The sequence below is a fragment of the Narcine bancroftii genome, chromosome 1 (genome assembly GCF_036971445.1).
Source record: "Narcine bancroftii isolate sNarBan1 chromosome 1, sNarBan1.hap1, whole genome shotgun sequence".
NCBI classification, from domain to species: domain Eukaryota; kingdom Metazoa; phylum Chordata; class Chondrichthyes; order Torpediniformes; family Narcinidae; genus Narcine; species Narcine bancroftii.
In genome coordinates, this window is record NC_091469.1 from 234,918,577 (window position 1) to 234,941,940 (window position 23,364).

At 38.2% G+C, this 23,364-nt stretch overlaps 1 protein-coding gene across 1 annotated transcript in view; it reads right to left on the minus strand.

The window, feature by feature from the left end:
* Positions 1-23,364, minus strand: part of lmnb1 (lamin B1) — a 96,857-nt gene that overhangs the window by 8,858 nt on the left and 64,635 nt on the right. The window contains exons 5-10 of the mRNA XM_069892997.1: positions 20,065-20,190; positions 19,770-19,990; positions 16,901-17,126; positions 16,722-16,826; positions 890-1,009; positions 461-550 (exon numbers count right to left, since the gene is read on the minus strand). Coding sequence (XP_069749098.1) covers positions 461-550; positions 890-1,009; positions 16,722-16,826; positions 16,901-17,126; positions 19,770-19,990; positions 20,065-20,190 — 888 coding nt within the window. The remainder of the gene's footprint in view (positions 1-460; positions 551-889; positions 1,010-16,721; positions 16,827-16,900; positions 17,127-19,769; positions 19,991-20,064; positions 20,191-23,364) is intronic.

Consider the following 23,364-nt stretch of genomic DNA (forward strand, 5'->3'; position numbering starts at 1 on the left):
TGGTCATGTTTCACCTCTTTTAAATATCTCTACTTGTCGAATCAAGGGGCCTTAAAAAATATATTCAAAGGCCAATCTTCCTTTGCTCTGGTTGGGATATGATACAAGCCTGGATGAAAGAGCTGCGCTTACAAGACTATATCATGTTGTTTATCTCTCCTTTCATCAACAGTATACAGCAAAATAAATCAGGACATCAGAGCCTCTCTCATTGCCAACTTTACCCCAGAATATCCAGTTAACCTAGATGACATGGCCAACAACATCCAGGGACTATGTGATTCTTAATACCACTTCATTGTTACAATCCGTGGATCAGAGTATAATCAAGACACTCTTTCCATCTCTGATGTAAACTGAAAATTTGCTTGCTGCATCAGCTAATCTATAGCCAGTGCCAATCAAGAAATTTTCCTCTAAATTTCCATTACAAGATGGAATTATCAGAGGAATAAGGTACCTGTTGATGGAAAAGATCTTCGTCTATAATCTCAACTTCTTCCTCCTCTGGTGGGGTGGTGGTAAAGATTGTGGTTCTCTCAGCCACTTCCTTTTGAGAGAAAGGAGCACAATTAATTTCCAAATTAGAAATATTTAAAACTAGAATTTCACAGCAGTCTCTTTCTACAAAAGCCTTGAAGTTTATACTCGTTATTAAAAAAGCAGAGTAAAAGGAGGATCTCCACAGCAAACGATCTTTTCAAAGATACCTTTAGTACATTTGATTGCACTTTCATTTAATTCTACAAAATACCCTCATTCCCCCTTCCCTTCAACAACAGGGAGACAACGTGTGCAAACTTCAAGCATTCACAAGAATACAACCACATCTTCCAACTTCTTTGGCTTTAAACAGATAAACGTACGACAAATTTCAAAGAAATATTACCTCTCCCTGAGAATTCCTGAGAATTACTTTCACATCTGACCCAGTGCCCCAAGCTTTTTGATTCTTCCAGATGAGATTGGTGGGTGGAGTAGGTGCTACACCAGCATCAGATACCCAGATCTGCAGTGATGAGATTGTTAAACATTATGTGCAAAATACCATCATAATGCCCACTATTTCCATGGTAGACCCTTTCACTGAAAGTTTCCTTGAATTAAATTGTGGATAAAAGCACATCATATTAAATCATATTAACTAGTGAAATTAGAAAAATGCTCAGAAGAATTTACTGCACAACAATTCACACATTATCCCTAATAAATACAGGGAAACGGGCAGTAATACATCGAGATAAACAAGACAAAGGTTTACAAAGTACCAAAAGAGAAATCAAAACAGAATTAACCTTTTGGACTCAGTTTCAGGGACCACCAACAAGTGCAATTACTCAGTATCCTGGTTGTCAGGAACCACCAACAAGCGCAATTATTCAGTATCCTGGTGGTCAGGGACCACCAAGTGCACATACTCCCTGCCCCAGTTTTCCAGGTCTGGTTCATACTGGTGTTTGAACCTTTACAGTCTGGAGTATATATTATGAAAGGTTAAAAGTGGCTGGAGTCCAAAGAGTTAAACATGCAGACTAACAATTTAAAGGTAAAAAGTTGGAGCAGCTACATCTATTAAGAGACCACAATGGCAATCAGGGAACGATGCAACACTGGTCAATATAACAGCAGAACCCACGTGGGTAATAAATGACAAACTACACAATAGATTTAGTCTGCAGACTACCTGCTAATGGAAAGGAAGCTGAAGCAAGGAAAATAAGCCTGAAAATAAGTAGGAACACAATTACCACAGGCAGTTTCAACCATCCTGAAATTACTTAAAGAAAAGAGAAGGAGATGAAGAGCTGGGGACGGTGAGAGATAAAAGACACAAAGGAAGCCCTGCATCCTCCACAACCAACATCCATGGGAGCTCCGCCATCTATGGGTTTCCTTTCAGGTACCACCCCAGGGCTGCAACTCAACTACAGTGAGTGCAACTTCATCCACGTACCAATACTGGATGAGTAATTGATCTAGTGACTATAAACACACGATTTTTAATAATAATTTAAAAAATTTAAAAAGGCACATCTAACAAAGGGAAATGGATTGAAATTTGCAGTACAGCAAAACCTATTATGCAGAATTGCCTCAAGCAACTGGCAAAAAGAGGGGAGTCACGTGATGGAGTAGTAGCCGGTTAGGAGAATACCAGCCTTCTCCAGAAAAGAAGAAATAAAGTGAAGAAAACACAAAGTTCAAGAAACACAAAACACAACAAATAAAAGATAAAGTTGTGGAGAAAAGAAAGAAAATGGCACACAAGGAAAAAGTAAAAACAATGGGAAAAAGAGAAGAAAAGACGCTGGAAAAGGAGAAGGCCTTACCTGCATGAAGAAACAGGGAGCTGTCATGGAGAAAAGAGCCCCAAGGTTGGTGATGACCCCGCAGAGTCGCGACCTCCTGACCGCAGGACTGAAAAAATGGCTCTCTGAGTCAAACAGAAGTGTGCAAACTAAGGAAAAAGAAAACACCAACAGGAGGGGGACCCAGCTGAGGAATGAACTAACACAACACGACCAGCTGAGAGATGCCCGACATCAGGGCTCTCAGCTGGAAGAAGAGGAAAGCGATAGGAAAGGGAGTGTTAGGAAAGAAGAACAGCAACAGGAGGCCCAATAGTTAACTAGCCCAGAAGAAGAGGACCAACAGCAAGAAGCCATGCAAAAAAACACCCAGCAAACTGAGGCAAGCAGCTCAATAAGAAAGTCAGAAGAGACACCGATACAAGGAAGAGAAGTAAAAGACACAAACACAGGTGCAGACACAGAAGAAGAGGAAGAAGAACACCAAGTTCTGCACAGAGGAATAGAAGGTAAAATAGTTGGACAGTATATAGATTTAAAAAATTTTTGAGACCATTACAAGAATGGCTCACATTAGAATTTAGTGAAATGAAAAAAAAAGTAAGAAGAAAAAGTGAGTAGAATAGAGCTGGTCATGACAGAAATAGGGAAAAGATTAGAAAATGTGGAAGAACGAGAAATGGCTGTAGAAATGGAAGTGAATGACTTAAGAAGAAAATTGGAAGAAAGTGACCAAAAAGTTAAAGAGTCACAAGAGCTGTTAGCTCAGAAGATTGATATAATGGAAAATTATAGTAGCTGAAACAACAAAGATAGTGGGCCTAAAGGAAGATGAAGACGGCACAAATATGAAAGAATTTATAAAAGAATGGATACCAAAGGTCCTGGGAATGCCAGAAATACAGGAAGGAATGGACATAGAATTCGCACACAGAACACTAGCCCCGAAACCACAGCCACAACAAAAACCAAGATCCGTTTTAGTAAAATTTCTGAGATACACAACAAGAGAAAATATACTGGAGAGGGCAAGGAATAAAATTAGAGAAGACAAAAAACCATTGGAATACAAAGGTCAAAAAACATTTTTTTACCCAGACATAAATTTTGAACTCCTAAAGAAGAGGAAGGAGTTTGACACAGCAAAATCGATCCTATGGAAAAAAAGGCTATAAATTTATGTAAAGATATACAGCTGAGCTTAAAATATTTATCCCGGAGGAGCGAAACAGACTGTTCTCAGATCTGGAGAAAACATGAAAATTTGCAGAACGCCTGCAAGACAGAAGGAGAGAAGAGATGTAACAAGAACGAAGACAAACTACATATAAAGATGTAAAAAATAATGTATAAGTAAGAACTAAAGAAGGGAAAGAAAAGGGAAGGAAGGAAGTAAGGCGAAAAAAAGAGGGTGAGCTTTGTTATATGTGAAGATAAAAGTCTTTTCTGGAGGGGGTTGGGTGGGAGAAAATAACAGTCACAGAAAAATCAGTGGACGCTTGTGAGTAGGTTCACAATCCAAATGGAGAGGGGAGTTGTGATTGCCCAGCAAGGGACAAGGGGCATTTGGGGGGGGGATGACGACATTTAGGGCTAAGGGAATTTTAGATGTGGGAGCTGTTGAAATATTTTATGGTTTAAAAGTGTTGTCATCTATTGAGTTCAAAAAGGGAAAATTGAGAGATGAAAGGGGAAGGTGGTGTTGAGGAAGCGGAATAAGGTGTAAACAGAATATGAGATGGCCATGTTATGACTATAAATATTAATGGAATACATAACCAACAAAAAAGGCTATTAAATTTTCTGAAAAAAGAAAAAATAGATATAGCATTTGTGCAGGAAACACATCTAACTAAAGTGGAACATAATAAATTAAGGAGAGACTGGGTAGGACACATAGCAGCAGCATCATATAATTCAAGAGCTAGAGGTGTAGCTATATTAATTAATAAAAATATACCAATCAAAATAGAGGAGGAAATAACAGATCCAGCAGGGAGGTACATAATGATAAAGTGTCAGATCTATTCAGATTTCTGGAAGTTGATCAATATAAATGCACCTAATGAAGAGGATCAAAAGTTTATGCAAGATATTTTTTTGAAGATTATAGATACGGAGGGGAATATATTGATAGGAGGGGATTTTAACCTTAATTTGGATCCAATGTTGGATAAAACTGGACAAAAGACTAGCAAAAAGAATAAAGTAGCCAAATTTATGGATAAATCAATGCAGGAAATGAAACATGGATATATGGAGGAGGCAGCACCCAAGGGAGAAGGAATACTCATATTATTCAGGTAGACATAAAACATACTCAAGGATAGACCTATTCCTGTTGTCAGCCCACATCCAAGGGAGAGTTAGAAAAACGGAATATAAAGCGAGATTGTTATCGGATCACTCACCCCTGTTATTAGCAATAGATCCGGAGGACATTCCACCAAGAACATACAGATGGAGGTTAAACTCCATGCTACTTAAAAGACAGGAATTTAGAGAATTTATTGAACCCCAAATTAAAATGTACTTTGAAATAAATACGGAATCAGTGAAAGACAAATTTATAATATGGGATGCAATGAAAGCCTTCATTAGAGGGCAGATAATAAGTTATGTAACTAAGATGAAAAAGGACTACAATCGGGAAATAGAACAGTTGGAAAGGGACATAGTAAGTCCAGAGAAAAAAACTACCAACAAGGGAAGATATAACAAAAAAGAGAATTGGTGGACAAAAAAAATACGAAACATTACAAACGTATAAGGTGGAGAAGAACATAATGAAAATAAAGCAGAAGTATTATGAACTAGGAGAAAAAACATTAGCCTGACAACTTAAAACAGAACAAGCTAAAACAACTGTATTGGCATCAAGATAAAAGGACAAACAAATTACATATAATCCAAGGGAGATTAATGAGAACTTTAAGGAATTTTATGAACAATTATACCAAACTGAGAATAAGGGAAAAGAAGACAAAATAGAAGAGTTTTTAGCTAAAATTGAACTGCCGAAATTGGAAGAAGAGGAGCAAAACAAGCTAATAAAATCGTTTAAAATAGAGGAAATACAGGATATATTAAAAAAGCTGCCGAACAATAAAACGCCTGGAGAGGATGGATTCCCACTAGTATTCTATAAAACATTTAAAGAGTTATTAATTCCTCCTCTCCTGGAAGTAATGAACCAGATAGAAGAAACACAAAACTTGCCAGATTCATGTAAGACAGCAATAATTACAGTAAAACCAAAGACGGGGAAGGATCCACTAACAACAGCATCATTTAGACCAATATCTCTACTTAATTCAGATTATAAGATAATAGCAAAATTATTAGTAAAGATTGGCCGACTGTGTACCTAAAATAGTAAAACAAGATCAAACTGGATTTATTAAGAAAAGACGAAAAGTGGATAATGTCTGTAAATTTATTAATCTAATTCATGCAGTTCAAGGAAATAAGAAGCCAACAGTGGCTGTTGCTTTAGACACAGAAAAAGCCTTTGACAGGGTAGAATGGAATTATTTATTCAAAGTATTATAGATGTTCAATCTAGCAGAAAAATATATTAATTGGATTAAAGGATTATATAATGGACCATTGGCGAAGGTGTCAGTAAATGGATATGTATCGAACCAATTTAAATTAAGTAGGTCAACTAGGCAGGGATATCTACTGTCTCCCTCACTGTTCGCTTTAGCAATAGAACCATTGGCAGAACTGATAAGAAAATAAAAGGGATAAAAATAAAGGAGAAGGAATATAAAATTAGTTTATTTGCAGATGACATCACAGTATACTTAACAGAACCAGAAATATCAATAAAAGAACTATATAAGAAATTGAAGGAATATGTAGAAATATCGGGGTACAAGATCAACACAAATAAATGTGAAGCGATGCCAATGAATAATGTGGATTATACAGAATTTTAAAAAGAATCACCATTTAAATGGCAAACACAAGCAATCCGATACCTAGGTATTAGATTAGATAATAATTTAAGACACCTATACAAATTAAATTTTTAGCCATTAATGAAGAAATTACAAGATGACTTAGAACATTGGAAAGAATTGCCACTAACGTTGATAGGGAGGGTAAATTGCATTAAAATGAATGCCTTCCCAAGGATACAATACTTATTTCAATCGTTACCAATTCCCTTAACACAGAGAAATTCTTCAATGAACTGAAGAGAATAATAAGGAAATTTTATGGAAGGGTGGGAAACCAAGGATAGCATTAGATAAATTAACAGAGTGGTACAAACAAGGTGGTTTGCAGTTACCAAACTTTAAAAATTATTATAGAGCAGCACAGAAAAACCGGATTGGACTAAGATAGAGCTAGATAAAATAGGGGAGAAGGAACCGGAACATATACTTTATAAGTGGGATGAAAAGCTGGTGCAATATAAAAGCTCACCAGTACTCCATCATTTACTCAATATATGGAAGAAGATTCACTTAGAAAGGAAAAAAAAAACAAATTACCAAATACAAAATTATTATTGATGCAAAATCAGCTAATCTCTTTTACAATAGATAACCTTTCCTTTAGAGAATGGGAGAGAAAAGGAATTAAAAGAATAGAAAATTGTTTTATGGGAAATAATTTATTAACATTTGAATAAATGAAGTACAAATATTGAATAACTCATGGTACAATGTTTGCATACCATCAACTGAAAGCCTACTTAAAGGACAAATTGGGAAGCAGTCTGAGATTACCAGAAGGAAGCAGCTTTGAATATGTGATTACAGAAACAACGATAATAAAAAGATTTATAACGAACATGTACATCAAGTGCAAGAGAAGGAAAATGATGAAATAAGCTATAAACACAAACAAAAGTGGGAAAAAGATTTAAATATAAAGATAAAAAATAAAATATGGGAAAAGTTATGTTCTGGAGCTCTGAAGAATATAATAAACACAAGGTTATGCATGATACAATATAATTGGTTACACAGGTTATATATCACGCCCCAAAAGTTTAAAAAAATGGGATCCAACAGTATCAGATAAATGTTTTCGCTGTAAGAAGCAAACGGGAACAACAGTGCATGCAATTTGGGCATGTGAGAAAGTGGAAAGGTGTTGGGCAGATCTAAACCAGGTATTAAATAATGGGGAAGTCGCATCAGTAGGCAGCATCTGTTCTTGTCCTTTTTAATTATTGTAGTTATAATTATTTGGCCCCAATATGAGAAGGGACCTGTTTTCATCAAAGAAAAATGAAGAAAATCTTGCTTGTGCTAGCTAGATAGTACTTAAAATCCGGAAGCCTAAGTCCTTCCAGTTTATAGTCCCACAACAGCTTTTCCAATGAAATTGGTCTGCTATTATCTTGATAAATATGACATATTTGTTCTTCAAGTGAAGTAATTTTTTTCCATAGGTATGCAACTATTCATCTCAGCAGTCCATCGTGCTATATGTAGAGCAAAGTTGGATATCTAAGTAATCACCACTGCTAAGGCTATTTTAACCAATTCAATTTGGAATTTAGTTAGTTTATTGCTTATTTCAATAAGGTTGGCCAAAAGGTCACATGTGAAGGTCAGCCCTGTTATCCTTGTTAATATTTCAGTAATATCCTGCCAGAAAGGTCTCATCTTCACACACGACCATGAAGCATGTACCCCACATTTCTACCCCACACTTAAAACATGTCTCCGATATTTCAGATTTTGATTTAAGCAACTTCTGTGGTGTGAGATATAATTGGTGTAGGAAATTATATTGTACTAATCCATACCTTACATTTATAATTAATGCCATGCCGTCCAAACACCAATCAAACCAGCGTCCTTCCATTATTGCAACACCTAGATCCAACTCCCATCTCTCTCTCAATCTCTGTAAACCTGGTTTTGCACTTTCATACTGGAGAGCATAGTGCATCTTGGTTATAAATTTAGGTGTATTCCCCAGCCAAATAGTTTGTTCCATTTCACTAATTTCAAGTGGGCCCAGACTTGGCCTCCATCTTTCTCTTAGGAATGATCTTAGCAGAAGAAACCAAAAGAAAGTCCCATTAGCTACTCATGTATTTTGAACAATTAAGAAATAAATACAAAGAGATCCCTCCATATAAAAGGAATTTGACTATGATGATGTATCATAGCAAGATTGTTATCATACTATGAATGTAATATTTTGTTACCCAGATTTATTGGCAGCAATTTATTTTTACATAACTGAGTTCTTAATGATATACCTGCTTTTTTCCCTAATACTCCCATTTATTTCTTGCCATATTTTAATCATATGTATTGATTATAGGATTATCCATCTTTGTTATTAACATTTCACTTCTAAATAAATTCCTCCACTGTTCTCTTTTATTGAATTCAGTCCCATTTGGATCCAAGAATGAAAAAAATCTTGCTTGTGCTGATAGACAATACTTCTTAAAATCCGGAAGCCTAAGTCCTCCCAGTTTATAGACCTACGACAGCTTTTCCAATTAAATTCTCAACATTGATATGCTATAGGAATTGCTGTTTTAAATAATTTTATTTTAGTAGTGCAATAGGCAATGATTGAAAAAGTTACTATAATATTGGCATCACATTCATTTTAATACAATTTACTCTTCCCACTCAAGTAATAGGTAGGTCTTTCCATTTCTGTAGATCTTTCTCTTTTTTTTTCCTAAGAAGAGTAGTTAAATTTATACGTTCTATACATTATTAGCTGTCATTATTCTTTCTTTGGCTTGGCTTCGCGGACGAAGATTTATGGAGGGGGTAAAAGTCCACGTCAGCTGCAGGCTCGATTGTGGCTGACAAGCCCGATTCGGGACAGGCAGACACGGTTGCAGCGGTTGCAGGGGAAAATTGGTTGGTTGGGGTTGGGTGTTGGGTTTTTCCTCCTTTGTCTTTTGTCAGTGAGGTGGGCTCTGCGGTCTTCTTCAAAGGAGGTTGCTGCCCGCCGAACTGTGAGGCGCCAAGATGCACGGTTTGAGGCGACATCAGCCCACTGGCGGTGGTCACTGTGGCAGGCACCAAGAGATTTCTTTAGGCAGTTCTTGTACCTCTTCTTGTACCACCTCTGTCACGGTGGCCCGTGGAGAGCTCTCCATATAACACGATCTTGGGAAGGCGATGGTCCTCCATTCTGGAGACGTGACCCACCCAGCGCAGCTGGATCTTCAGCAGCATGGACTCGATGCTGTCGGCCTCTGCCATCTCGAGTACTTCGATGTTAGGGATGAAGTCGCTCCAATGAATTTTGAGGATGGAGCAGAGACAACGCTGGTGGAAGCGTTCTAGGAGCCATAGGTGATACCGGTAGCAGCTGTCATTATTACTAAATATTTAAATCTACTACCTTCTTGATATAGTTCATAAACAAAATTTGTCAATGGCATTACCTCACTTGTCCATATTTATTTTATAACTGATATTCTCCCATAATTTCTAATGTTATTTGTAATTTTATCAAGGGTTCTGCTGGGTCAGATATAATAGCACATCTTCAGCAAAAACACTAATTTATGTTCTTTCTGGATCTCTCCATAAAATCTCTACCAGTGGCTTAACATCTGGGATAAAAAGCGCTGGAAGCAGAGGACACCCCTGTCTACTCTATCTACTCAAGGGAAAAACCAGTCACATCTTTTTGGCTTGCAGTTTATGATAAAGAGTTCTTGTCCAATTTATAAACTTTCTGCCTATACCAACTTTTTTTCTAGGTTTTAAATATTGTAATCAGTCGAATGCTTTTTCTACATCTAGGGAGATAGTTATACTTGAATCCAACTTTGATTTTGCCATATGTATTATATTAAATAGTCTACCTAGACTATTTGAAGAGCATCTTCCTTTGACAAATCCAATCTGGTCTGCATATATTAATTTTGGTAGATATTGTCCTAATCTATTAGCTAGTGCCTTTGCCAACATTTTATTATCAACATTGTGGAGTGATATAGGTTGAAGTTTTTAATGGGTCTCTACTTTTCTTCAGTAGCTCTGTAATTATAGCAGATGAGAAAGATTCTGGGAAGGTCTGGGTCTCCACCGCCGGGTCCAATACATCCATCATAAGAGGGATCAATAGATCTTTAAATTGTCTGTGGAACTCAGGAGGAAACCCATCCTCCCCAGAGATTTGTTAGCTTGTAAAGTACCCAGGGATTTCTCGATTTCTTCTCCTGAAAGACATCTAAATCAACTCATTCTCCATCTTCTAATTTTAGAAGTTCAACATTTGTTAAAAATTCTTCCATCTCATTTTAATAATTCTGATTTATATAGTTTAATAGAGTGTCTAATTATTTATTTATTTTTGATTATACAATAGCAGCCTCTGTTTTTATTGCATTTATTATCCTCGATGACTCCTCTGTCTTTACCTACCAAGATAAAACTTTGTGCCCGCTCTCCTAATTAGTTTGGTTTTTAATGTTTTTTTTCCCATTCTAGTTGTAATGTGTTATATTTCAGTTTTTAATTTCTCTAATAATCTATATTTTTCTTGTAACCCTGTTCTGATATTCTTTTTCCAATTTTGTTATGGCTTTCTCTAAACCATCCGACTCTGTAGCATATTCTCTCAAGATTTTTTTTGTATAAGATACATGTCCTCTTAAGTAAACTTTAAGCATGCCCCATATAAAAAAGCTATTATCAGTAGAAGATTAGTTTCACAAAATAGTTCTGTCTCTTTACAAACTCAAAAAAGTCCTTCCTTTTCAACAGTGTGGTATTGGGACACCATTTATACACACTTTGTTTTTTTGTTATCACAATAGTTAAAGTTAATGGCAAATGATCTGATAAAAGTCTCACCAAATATTCCGTTTTACCTTTTAACTGGGCAGACATTAAAAACAAATCAATCCTTATATGTGAATAAATAGCTTCTTTCTACGGGGTTAAACTGCCTCCATATATAATTAAATTTAAATCCTTCATAAATGATAATGTTGTTTTTGCAGCTTTTGTCCTTGGTACAGTTCTGATTGACATATCGAACATTGGATCTAGACAGAAATTGAAACTTCCTCTGACCAGTATATTTTGTCTTCCATCTGCTGCTTTTAAAAAGATATCCTTCATAAAGGCTTCACCATTGTAATTTGTAGCATCGAGGTTCATAAACATCCATGATTCTGCATAAATTTTACAATGTGCCATTACAAATCTTCCAGCTCAGTCAGTCAACGTCTCTTGTATTTTTTTTTATTAATTAGAATCGCTACTCCTCTTGCTTTTGAACCAAATGTCGACGATATTACTTGTCCCGCTAATCCTCTTTTTAATTTAGGAAGTTCAGATTTGATAAGATGTGTTTCTTGTAGAAAGACTACATCTGCCTTTAATTTTTTTTTGGTGTGCAATGACACACTTCCTTTTCACTGTCCCGTTAACCCATTAACATCAAGACTAATAAATTTTAGCATTCTGTCCATATCAATTTTCAAACAAATAAAAACCTTTTCTATTGCTTAAAATAAAAGTGATCTTTCCCCATTAAAAAAAAACATACAATGTCCCTCCCCTGACAATGACACAAACAGGAAACCCCAAAAGCCTGCAAACCAAGTCAGCAGAATCCCTTGAGGAAGAAGAACCCCTCCCTTTAGCGCCATCTTTTATAGATATTCCACTCTAGGCACCGCCGTTCTCCCCCAAGACCAGAGTCTCCACCCTGCTACTAATTTTCCCAAGTTTTCACTCTTTACCGAGCTCTCCATGAACATTTCAATAAAATTTGCTTTTCAACAATAAATACAAGACGGTTTTAAAAAATATAACTTTTAATCAGTCCCATTGTAAACATTCTGCACAATCTTCTTTGGCAGCCTTAGTTTTTTCATTAACCTCGCAGGAAGTCTTGCACCTCATTCTTAGTCTTGAAAAATCTAAGCAGGTCGAAGTACTTTCTGCTACTTCGACCCTCAGAGTTGCAAAGTACATCAACGAGTATTTCAAGTTTTATGAACGCAATTGTCTTTTGACATCGACAAACTCCCTTTGCTTAATCAAAGGAGGATGAAAATCTTGGGGGGTAAAAAAGCACATTTTCATGCTTGATCTCGGCCGTTATTTTGCTTAATGTATTCATATGCCTGCTCCTAGAATTGTTTCCTGTTCCCGGTAACTCAGAAGTCTTACCAGACTGGTCATGGTTGCCGGCTCTCCTTGGTTCAGTGAGCCCTTTCAATGTGATTTTTCTCTGAAAATGTCTTCTCCCAGCATGTTTCGAAGAAGTTCACCAGATCTCTTCCCTCAATTCTTTCTTTCAGTCCGATAATTTGAACATTATTACAGCTGCTAAAATTCTCCACATGGGCTGATCTTGTCCAGCAGACTTTGTCTATCCGACTCCCATTTCTCTGCATTTTTTTCCCCCAAAGCTTTTAGCTTTTCTTGTGTCTACTTCTGCTTGGATCACTCTTTCCATCAAGTCTTCAACAATTTATTTTATTTCAGTCATGTCTCTCATTACAGTTTTGACACCTACAAATTGGTAGCTCAAGTTTTCCATTTTCTCCAGGATAATATTTAGTTCTTGTCCCAACTCCTCGGCTCTGCTGGGATCCACCAGTCCTGAGGACACTCTTGCGCCATCCCTTTTCACTTGATGCTCCTGGCTGAGTAGAAACTTCCTCAATTTAGGAATAAATATGGAGTTTTAAATGCATCTTTTTTTCTATCTTCAGTTAAGATCTTATTTAAGGGACAAATTAGGTCCAGCACTAACCTTACCCCAGTGTAGCGAAATAGAGACTCTGGTTTGAAAGGGCAGCACAAAAAAATTCATTTCAAAAATGTATTCCTTACTTCAGGCAGAAACCCCTAAACAAGGCCTTGATAAATCAAGACAAAGGTAGGAATCAGATTTGGGTTTAGAAATTGATCAATTTTGCTGGTCCAACTTCTGTCGGGACATCATGATAAACACCATTAATGCAAAATATGGGCTGTTCCAATAACTTCTTGCATCAGCTAAACATTACTCCACAAAAGTTACATAAATTCAAATTAGAAATATCAGACCAATGTTTTTGATGTGGTCAAGAAATAGATACCTAAAATGAGGCCTTTCTGGGAAGATTTAGGTAATCTCCTGGGGAAAAAATAATTACTGGATTCGATACCCTCAGGTACCTGAATTATTTTATTGGGGAATTTAGAAGATACAAGACCTAAACTGAGGCTGTCAAAATGTTAATTAAAATTCATTAAGCTTTTTTAGCAGCAGCCAGAAAATGTATAGCAGTTACATGGAAATCTGATTCCCAACTAGGTTTAGCTCGCTGAAGACAAATATGCATCACTGTGTTCCCCTGGTGATCACCTATAACCTCAGAAACAGGTATGAGATATTTTTAAGAATATAGAATTCAAATCCAAGGTACATCGGGGTAAATCTTTACTGATTCCCCCTCCTGTCTCTTCCCTGCCCCCCCCCCCCACCGGTCCTTGTAGCACCGAGGACCCTAGATAAGTCAGGTTATTTGTCCCTTGATGGGAGTGGGGTTTATCCGAGGTGAAGCCAATCTTTTCTTTCTCTTACTTTTTCTTCTTTATTGGGGGGTGGGAGGTTTCCTCTTATTTTGTTCTTCTTTCTCTCGATCGTCATTTTCTCCCTTTGCTTCAACATGGACATCGAATTTGCATTTTTGTGGTATTATTGTAATTTTAAATGCATCTTTTTTCTATCTTCAGTTAAGATCTTATTTAAGGGACAAATTAGGTCCAGCACTAACCTTAATTGATTCAACCTTAATTGAATCAAATGTTGACTCTTTTTTCCTCACGTTCTTTAATATCGACATACGGATTGATATTTGCATTATTTTGTTAGTATAATGGATATTGATGTCTTACTTTTTGATTATTCTTCATTTTGACTGCAGGTTGATTGAAAATTCTCCAAATAAAATGTTCAAAAAAAAAGTCGGGATGTGAATGAGACCACTGTGTGAATGTACTGAACATCCTTTTAGTTGTATAGAGTGGACCGAACATCAGAAGAGATTAGAAAACATTTGATAGTAACATTGGAATAAAATTCTCTAGTGTATATGTATTGTATTCATACCTTTTAAAAGAACCCACGAGAGAGAAGCAAAATAACAGCAAATATAAGATACAAGAGGCCCATGGTAGCTAATGTTCATCTTAAAAATACAACTGCGCAAATAAGACTCTCTGCTTATTGGTTGAAGATGAAATACAGTGAAATCACAATAAATATTCTGAGATAACAGAGAGTAATCAAGTTTAACAGTTATAATTGATCCAAAAGGTTTTAAGCAAGGGTGCTAGAAGGTGCAGACCTAAGGGGCAAGCAGCAGAATGGATAAACTCAATGGGCCAGGCGGCATCAGTGGGACTTATTGACTCTTTGGGCTGAAATTTTTCATCAGGACTTGTGAGTTTTATCTGAAGTGAGAACAATTCATTTTCTGCAGCAGATTGTTACTCCAGATTCCAGCATCTGCAGTCTCTCGTGTGCCCCCTAGGAGAATGGGTCGCTGACGGAAAGCACAGAAAAGGGCAGCTATTCAGACTGACAAAAGGAGCCAAAATGAGCTCTTTGGCTGGAATCCCATCGTTGATAGTGAATAGTGACCAACCTGGACTGGAACTGACAATTTTAAATTGGGAGGGATGACTGTGACTGAGTAACGGAACAAAATTCCAAAACAATCTTGCAAATCAGTTGCTTTACCCAAGGTATTTTAAAGAAAATATATTTGGAAAATAAAAATCAAAATGGCACTGCAAGTAAGAGGTGTATTTACTTAAATCAATATTGCAACCCAGACCAAAATTGTCATAAAAATGAACTTGGCATTACTTTTTATTTGTTCAAGGATATAACTGGAGGTTATGCATCAGATCATGGTTTGACCTTATGAGATATCTACTTGGCATATTATAAAATGAACCTATTTTAGAAATGTAAGATTATGGCAATCAGGAATTAACAGAGTAAGCCTCAATTGGGGAACCACAAAATTAAAAAGAGTTTTATGAGCTATTCATTATGGGGACACCCTCAAAGAAAGAACTCCAAAGGCTATAAATTTAGCACATCTAAATTCAACGTAAAATCTAATCAGCTAAAAATTATTGCATGACGTGGGGAAGGGGTGTAGTTTGCGTGGTGGATGCAGCAGAGCGCACAAACAGCAAGTGCTTTTAGCTATGTATTCTTCCTCTGTAGTAAGCTCAATAACCCAAAGCCCAAATAAATCAAATCTACAAGCAATTTAGACTTGTGATTCAATATCAGGATGGCTTCCATGTAATCCTACAAGCTAATGCCAAACAAGAAGACAAGATGATCATACGATTGGTTTATCAGTGAACTGTCACTAAACTGAGTGTTTAGCCTTTTAAACTGCACGAGAGGAGTTCCAGTCTCTATTACAGTATATGCTGTTGTACAGGTCGATCCTTGAAATTTTAAAAAAAAAATTACCTTAAAATCAGGGTCATCTAATACAACGGGTCTAAAATTGTTACCTTAACAACGAAGTCGCGACAGCACCACCATCTTCCCAATGGCTCTGACACAATCTCACGCATGACCCATTATTTATATGCTAAGTCTCAACAGTCCTCCACGGAGTCTATCTATACTGGTGTCAGCTCTGTACAGGCTTTAAACAGCCTGACACAGGAGCCCACAGCGGTTTGGTTTAAATTATCCAAAAAAATGTAAATCTTTAAATGATCATCTGTTATGAAAATATTGTAACTTGCTTTTAACAGCAACAAGTGCCCAATTTTTTTTTTTTTTTTTTCCCGGGGGGGGTCATCTTATACAAAGAGTATAGCTCAAAACCAACATTTTAGGCGGAAATTCTGGGGTCATCCTTTACAAAAGCATATACGGTACATGCACGATTCTCTCACCTTCTCAGAATTCAAATAGTTTGTTCCCTTATGAAACGACAATGTAAAATTAGAAAGATATTTAAGGGACCACGTGCTGAAAGGTACTCTTTCATTAGAAATATTAACGTGCCTAGTTTCTGCGAGCTGTTGCAAGATCAAATATTATGGGCCCTTTCATAACTGCTCATCCAGTTTGTATTGAAAATACAGAAATGCTGGAGCAACTCAGCCAGTCTCGCTGCGTCCGTAGGAGGTAAAGATTATATTACTGATGTTTCTGGCCTGAGCCCTTCAAGGTATCCAGAGCAGTTATTTCCAAATCAACATTTTCATTTACTCCAAATGGAATGCTCCTTAACAGAGAATCAGAACTCACTGGCCATTAAGTACAATCAAGAAACAATGATTTTTCTAACATCTCCATTTCTTTGCTCCTTCCCATCTTCCTAATTTTCTTCACCACCTCAGTAGAGGGCTAAACCGTTAGATTGTTACAGAGCACATCAATAAAAATGTTTATTAAACTTACAGTGGTAGTTTGTCCAGCCTTCAGCATGTACTTGGTGGTAAACCTGTAAGTGGCAATTTCATCACCAATTCTTCTGATCACTTCCCAGCCACCCATATGTTGATCCTGTGTTAAGAGGGGAAAAAAAAAATCAGCGCACACAAAACTTGCTAATCAACACTAAGTTGACACACACATACCTGTTCAGAATTGTTCTTTAGGCGTATAAATTTGCCATCTACATCCAGTTCCTCTATGACAATATTCCCAATGGCAGAAGCCTGGTGACAAATGCTGACACTGCTGCTCGCCTCGGATTCTTCAACATCAATGCGCTTTCTCTTTCCACGAGCTGTACGGACACTGCGGCTTGATGTGGCACGAGAAACAGTCACTCGTGAAGATGGACTTGGCGACAGCTTCAATCTGAAAAAGTAAAAAGCACCTACAATTTATTTAATGCATAGGATTTCAGAAGAAGATCATTTTTAAATTCAGCAAAACAAATAAGGCTCAAAATGTTATACCATTTTTGTGTGTACACTCCAGAACTCAAAGTACCTAGTCTTGGTTTAACAGAAATGAAGTCTCTATAAAAGGGTATTTAAGGAGTCAGGTAGAAAGTTGCAAAGCATGATCTCTTGGATTTTAATTTCAGAATTACAGTGCAACTTGCTAATGAGTATAGAACAGCTACATGTGTGGTTAAGGAGCTGGTACAAGAATGAACGCCTCAGATTTTTAGATCATTGGGATCTCTTCTGACACAGAGATGATCAGTACAAGAAATGGTTGCATCTGAACTGCACAAATAAGAAGGGCTGATAGAGCCAATCGAGAGGGGTTGAACTATGAAGACAAGGAGATGAGACCAAAAACTATGGTTCAGGTGGGGAGCCAGAATCATATGTAGAAGTTAAGTTCAGTGGGTAGAGCCAGCAGAAATAGGAAGGGAAACACAAGAGGGATGGTAAAATCAACTATATTTACTTAATAACAAGAAGCCTTCCAGGTAAGACTGATGAGTTGAGAGCATGGATCAGCATGTGGGATGATGTTGTTACAAATCAATAATGGGTTGTGGAGATTGTTTTTAAATTTGAGAATACAACAGTAACAAGCTCGTCTGGCCCACGCCATCCAAATACACCTATGTGACCAATTAACTCACCAACCCTGTATGTTTTTGGAACATGGGAAGAAGCGAAATCACCCGGAAGAAACTCGTGCAGACAGCAGCAGATTCAAACCCAGGCTGCTGGTACTGTAATAGTATGGCGTTAACTACCCCACCCTGACTGGAAGTTCAATATTCCGAGTACAGGGGTTTCTGGCGTGGAGAGGTGGGGTGTAAGAGAGGATATGTTGCACTGATGATCAGGAATGATATCCTGCAAGGATTGGCTTACATAGCTACATGAGCAGAAATTTTCAAACACTGTCACTTTGATGGAGTTATTCTATAGACCTCCCCAACAGCCAGCAGGAAAAAGAACAGCTCTGAAGAGAGTTTGCAGGAGTGTGTAAAAGCAATAGATTACTAGCAGAATTTTAACTTTCCCCATTATTGACAGGTAATGCCTTAGTACAGGGACTTGGATGGAGAGGAATTTATAAAATAGATTGAAGGTTTTCTGATGCACTATGTGGCAATTGGAGGTGGGGGGGGGGGGGGGGGGGGAGAGGGGATCGTACTTGACTTTATCATGAAGAAGGAAAGATGGAAAATGGTTCAATGAAAGATTTTGGTTTAATCAGGGAAAAGAATATGAGAAATTATTATTAAACATGTCACAAAGTTTATGCGGGGAGGAAAAAAAAGTGGGGGAAAAAAAACAAGGGAAGACTAGGAATGTAGGATTAAAAAGAATACCAAAACCTTTTAATGTGTGTATATACATATATAGATATATATCTATATATATCAAAATCAAGACTAGCTAAGGAAGGAATGGGTCCCCTCAGGACCTGAGTGCAATGTACATGTAGAGCCAGGTGGTATGAGCAATATTCCAAATGATAACTCTCATCAGCATTAGGTGGAAAGGAGGAAGATGTTGGACAGTTAAGAGAGAGGACAGTGATATTCTAGAATACACCATTATCAGGAAGAAATATCAGAAATACTGAAACACATTTGGGTGGATAAAATCCCAGGGCAAAGACAGGGTCTATCCCAGGATACTACAAGAATCAAGAATCAGGGGATCTGCTGAGATTTATGCATCTTCGTGAGCCATGGGTGAGGTAGAAGAGGGGAGGAGATCAAATGTGGTCCATTCATTTTAAAATGGCAGCAGCGATAATCCTCGAAACAGCAGGCTGATGCACCTTGCATTAGTGGTAGGCAAGTTGTTGAAGATGATGCTGAAGGACAGGATTTGTGTTCACTTGGATTTGCAGAAGTCAGAGTTTTGTGCAGGGAGAAAATGTCTCACAAATCGGAGTTGTTTTGAGAGTAACTAAGGAGACTGATGAAGGTAGGGCAGTAGGTATTTTCTATATGAACTTTAACAAGGCTTTTGACAAGGTGCCGCAGGGTTCACAGGTCCAGAACTTAAGGCACAAGAATTGGAGACATATTTGTGAACTGGATCCAAAATTAGCTGGGTAGTAGGAGGTAGGCTATAGTGTTGGATGGGTGCTTTTCTGACTGGGTCTATTAAAAAAATGTTCCTGCAGAAATTATTTGGATGGGAATGTTGGGGAGATGTTTAATGAGTTTAGCAGACACTGAAATTTGTGGAGATGTGGATAGTGAAATGTTTCAGAAGGACACAGATCAGATAGAAGGTAGGAGAGAAGAGGCAGAAAAAATTTAATCCAGTCAAGTGCAAGCCAAATGCTGACTGGGTATCACAAATAAATGGTGGCCCTCAGGAATGTACAATTTAAAGCATTGCAGGTGAACAGCCAAATAAAATAAATTGAAATTTACTGTTTATATTCCCATTCTGTGCAAGCAGCTGGATATATGCAAACTACCTGTTAACCTTTTCTCCATTATGAATAATTATATTTGAAAATATCAAAAAGTTCACAAATTTAGAACATCAAATCCAAGGTTACCTCTCTTCTTCACCCTCCAATAATTTTCTGTATGCACTAATTTCCATATCCAAAGCTAACTTGACATCCAAAAGATCTTCATATTCATTTAGCTGACGCTGCATCTGTGCTCTGATCTCAGCCATTTCTTTCTCCTTGTCTGTCAAGAGCCTTCGATTTACATCTTTTTCTTTTTCCAGAGATTCTTCCAATTCCCGGACTCTATCTTGCCAAACTTTTGCCTAGGTCAAGGAGGAGAAATATGGTTAAAACAGTTTAAAATACATACATACATCCCATCAATGAATTGACTTACATGTTTCTGCAAGTTCAGCAACTGAGTGCTGAGGTTCTCGATCCTCATGTAGTTTTCTTTCAGTTCTTCTTCAGCTGCCTTGGCTGACTTGGTATTCATCTCCAATGCAAGCTTTGAATTTTCAAGCTGAAAAACATGCTGAAATTTCAGTATCTGAAGTTATGTCACAATGTATGGACCACACTGACAATTTGTCCCAAGTTTGGCAGGCATGATTACATTGCAACAAAAATTAAGGTGCTGATAATCTGATTAACAAATATTCAGTCACTGGGTAAAACACAGTCAAGGAGTAGTAGCAGGATAAAATGATTTGGCCTCATGTTCTGTCATGTCTGCCCAAAGCCTCCTGTGCTGTCAAACCAAGATCACCTGCAAAATTTGAGAAGCAACATCCAATTTTCCATCTGGGCACTCTCCAACTGGATGACCTTAGCACAGACTTCTCTGGTTTCCGCTCTCCCTCCATTTACATTCCCTCTGTCTTCCTTCCTCCAGCTCCCTTCCCTCTATTCAGAGCCATCCTCCTCTCCCACTGTTTGCTGGTGTGCACTCCTTCCCTTATCCACCTATTACCTCCTGCCTGTGGGACTGTGCTCCTCTCATGCCCCCTCCCCTCCCTGGCACCAACTTGTTCAGGCACCTACCTACATTTAGTCACAACTTGAAGGGCTCACGCCCAAAATGTGGGTTTTGTATACTTAGCTTTCCTATATAAAGTACATTGTTTGTGTTTAACCTGCTGAGTTTCTCCAGCTTTGTGTATTTGCAATATTCAATCACTGATTAGATCAGACTAAAGTGATCCACTATTGAAATAATGGATTCCTAATATCTCTTTTCTCTCTTTGGCTTGGCTTCGCGGACGAAGATTTATGGAGGGGGTAAAAAAGTCCACGTCAGCTGCAGGCTCGTTTGTGGCTGACAAGTCCGATGCAGGACAGGCAGACACGATTGCAGCGGTTGCAGGGGAAAATTGGTTGGTTGGGGTTGGGTGTTGGGTTTTTCCTCCTTTGCCTTTTGTCAGTGAGGTGGGCTCTGCGGTCTTCTTCAAAGGAGGTTGCTGCCCGCCAAACTGTGAGGCGCCAAGATGCACGGTTTGAGGCGTTATCAGCCCACTGGCGGTGGTCAATGTGGCAGGCACCAAGAGATTTCTTTAGGCAGTCCTTGTACCTTTTCTTTGGTGCACCTCTGTCACGGTGGCCAGTGGAGAGCTCGCCATATAACACGATCTTGGGAAGGCGATGGTCCTCCATTCTGGAGACGTGACCCATCCAGCGCAGCTGGATCTTCAGCAGCGTGGACTCGATGCTGTCGACCTCTGCCATCTCGAGTACTTCGACGTTAGGGATGTAAGCGCTCCAATGGATGTTGAGGATGGAGCAGAGACAACGCTGGTGGAAGCGTTCTAGGAGCTGTAGGTGGTGCCGGTAGAGGACCCATGATTCGGAGCCGAACAGGAGTGTGGGTATGGCAACGGCTCTGTATACGCTAATCTTTGTGAGGTTTTTCAGTTGGTTGTTTTTCCAGACTCTTTTGTGTAGTCTTCCAAAGGCGCTATTTGCCTTGGCGAGTCTGTTGTCTATCTCATTGTCGATCCTTGCATCTGATGAAATGGTGCAGCCGAGATAGGTAAACTGGTTGACCGTTTTGAGTTTTGTGTGCCCGATGGAGATGTGGGGGGGCTGGTAATCATGGTGGGGAGCTGGCTGATGGAGGACCTCAGTTTTCTTCAGGCTGACTTTACAATATTTACTGTTACAATATTTAGCATTTCTTTGTTTCTGGATTAACAAATGAAAAGATGGCCTTTTTATTTTCAGGTTTCAGTTTCTTTTGTGAAAAGCATAATCCTTAAAATAATTTTGTTTCATACAATTTTAAACACTGAAGTCCAACGTATCCACAGCATCTGGCTACCACAGGATTACTGTATATTTTGGCATACAAGTCATCCCCCCCACCCCCATTTTTCTTCCTCATTTTAAGGTTTTTATGGTATATCCAGCATACAAGTCAACCCCAATTTTCCGGATGCCTGAGATGGGCCGTTGACCAATGTACAAGTCGACCCCCCCCCCCCCCCCAAAGATCGTGCAGATTGATCTGCTGGGTGTTAGCTGGAGGGTCCATCAACACAACGCAACTTGCAAAAAAGTGTGAAGTGATTTTAGATTGAAAGTGATAGAAATGGTCAAGAAAACCAACAAATGCATTGCTATAAGAAAAATTTGATGTACATGAGAAGTTGGTTAGAGATTGGAGGAAGAAAGAAGAGACTTTAAGAAACATACTAAAAAGACAATGTTCAAAGAGTAAGGGCCAGAGTTGGAAAAACACATTGCAGAATGGGTATGTGAACAGAGGCAAATAAAAATAAGAACATTTGCACCTCAGTGGGAAAAGTCAGACCCAGACCTCAGGAAAAATTTTGAGACTAAAGTTGGCTGGTGCAACCATTTCATGACCAGGAAAAATCTGGTATTATGCCAAAAAACAAAAATTGCAAAAACTACCAAAGGATCTTAATCAGAAGTTGTCAGTTTTCACCAATTTATTATATGTAATCGGCAGAACACCAGTTTGCATTGGCAAATATCGGAACCATGGACAAAACTCCTATGAATTTTGACATGATAGGCAACAGAACAGTGGAATGGAAAGGGGTTATAACTGTGCAAACCTGAAGTACAGGCCACAAAAGGACCAGATTTACCATGGTGTTAGCATGCATGGCCATCGGGACAAAGTTAAGACCCATGGTGATCTTCAAATGGAAAATTAAACCTGAAGTAAAATTCCCTGTGGGTATTTTTATACATTTTCATGAAAAAGGATGGATGCATGAAAATGGTGTAAAACTATGGACAGACAATGTGCAGAACAGACGGCCAGGTGGTTTATCCAAAAAACGGAGTTTGCTCATCTGGAGATCACTACAAGTAGATTAGCACTAAATAATACTTGCATGGCGGTTATCCCAAATGGTTTGACATCTCTATTGCAATCCCTCGACGTCTAAATAAACAAGCCATTCAATGAACTATGTGCATGAGGAATGGAATACATGGGTGTCGAGGGCAGAAAAGTCATTTACATGCATGCTTGATGTGCTGCCTAACTTCGTTCTCAAAGCATTGGATAACGTTAGAGAATGTGATTAAAATCATTTAAAGAGTGCAGCATCTCTTGTGCAATTGATGGCACGGAAGACGATTTGTTATGGGACACCGATGACGAAGATGAAACCGCCTCATCAGATACAGACTGGGACCCATATGATGACGACTGTCTAAACAG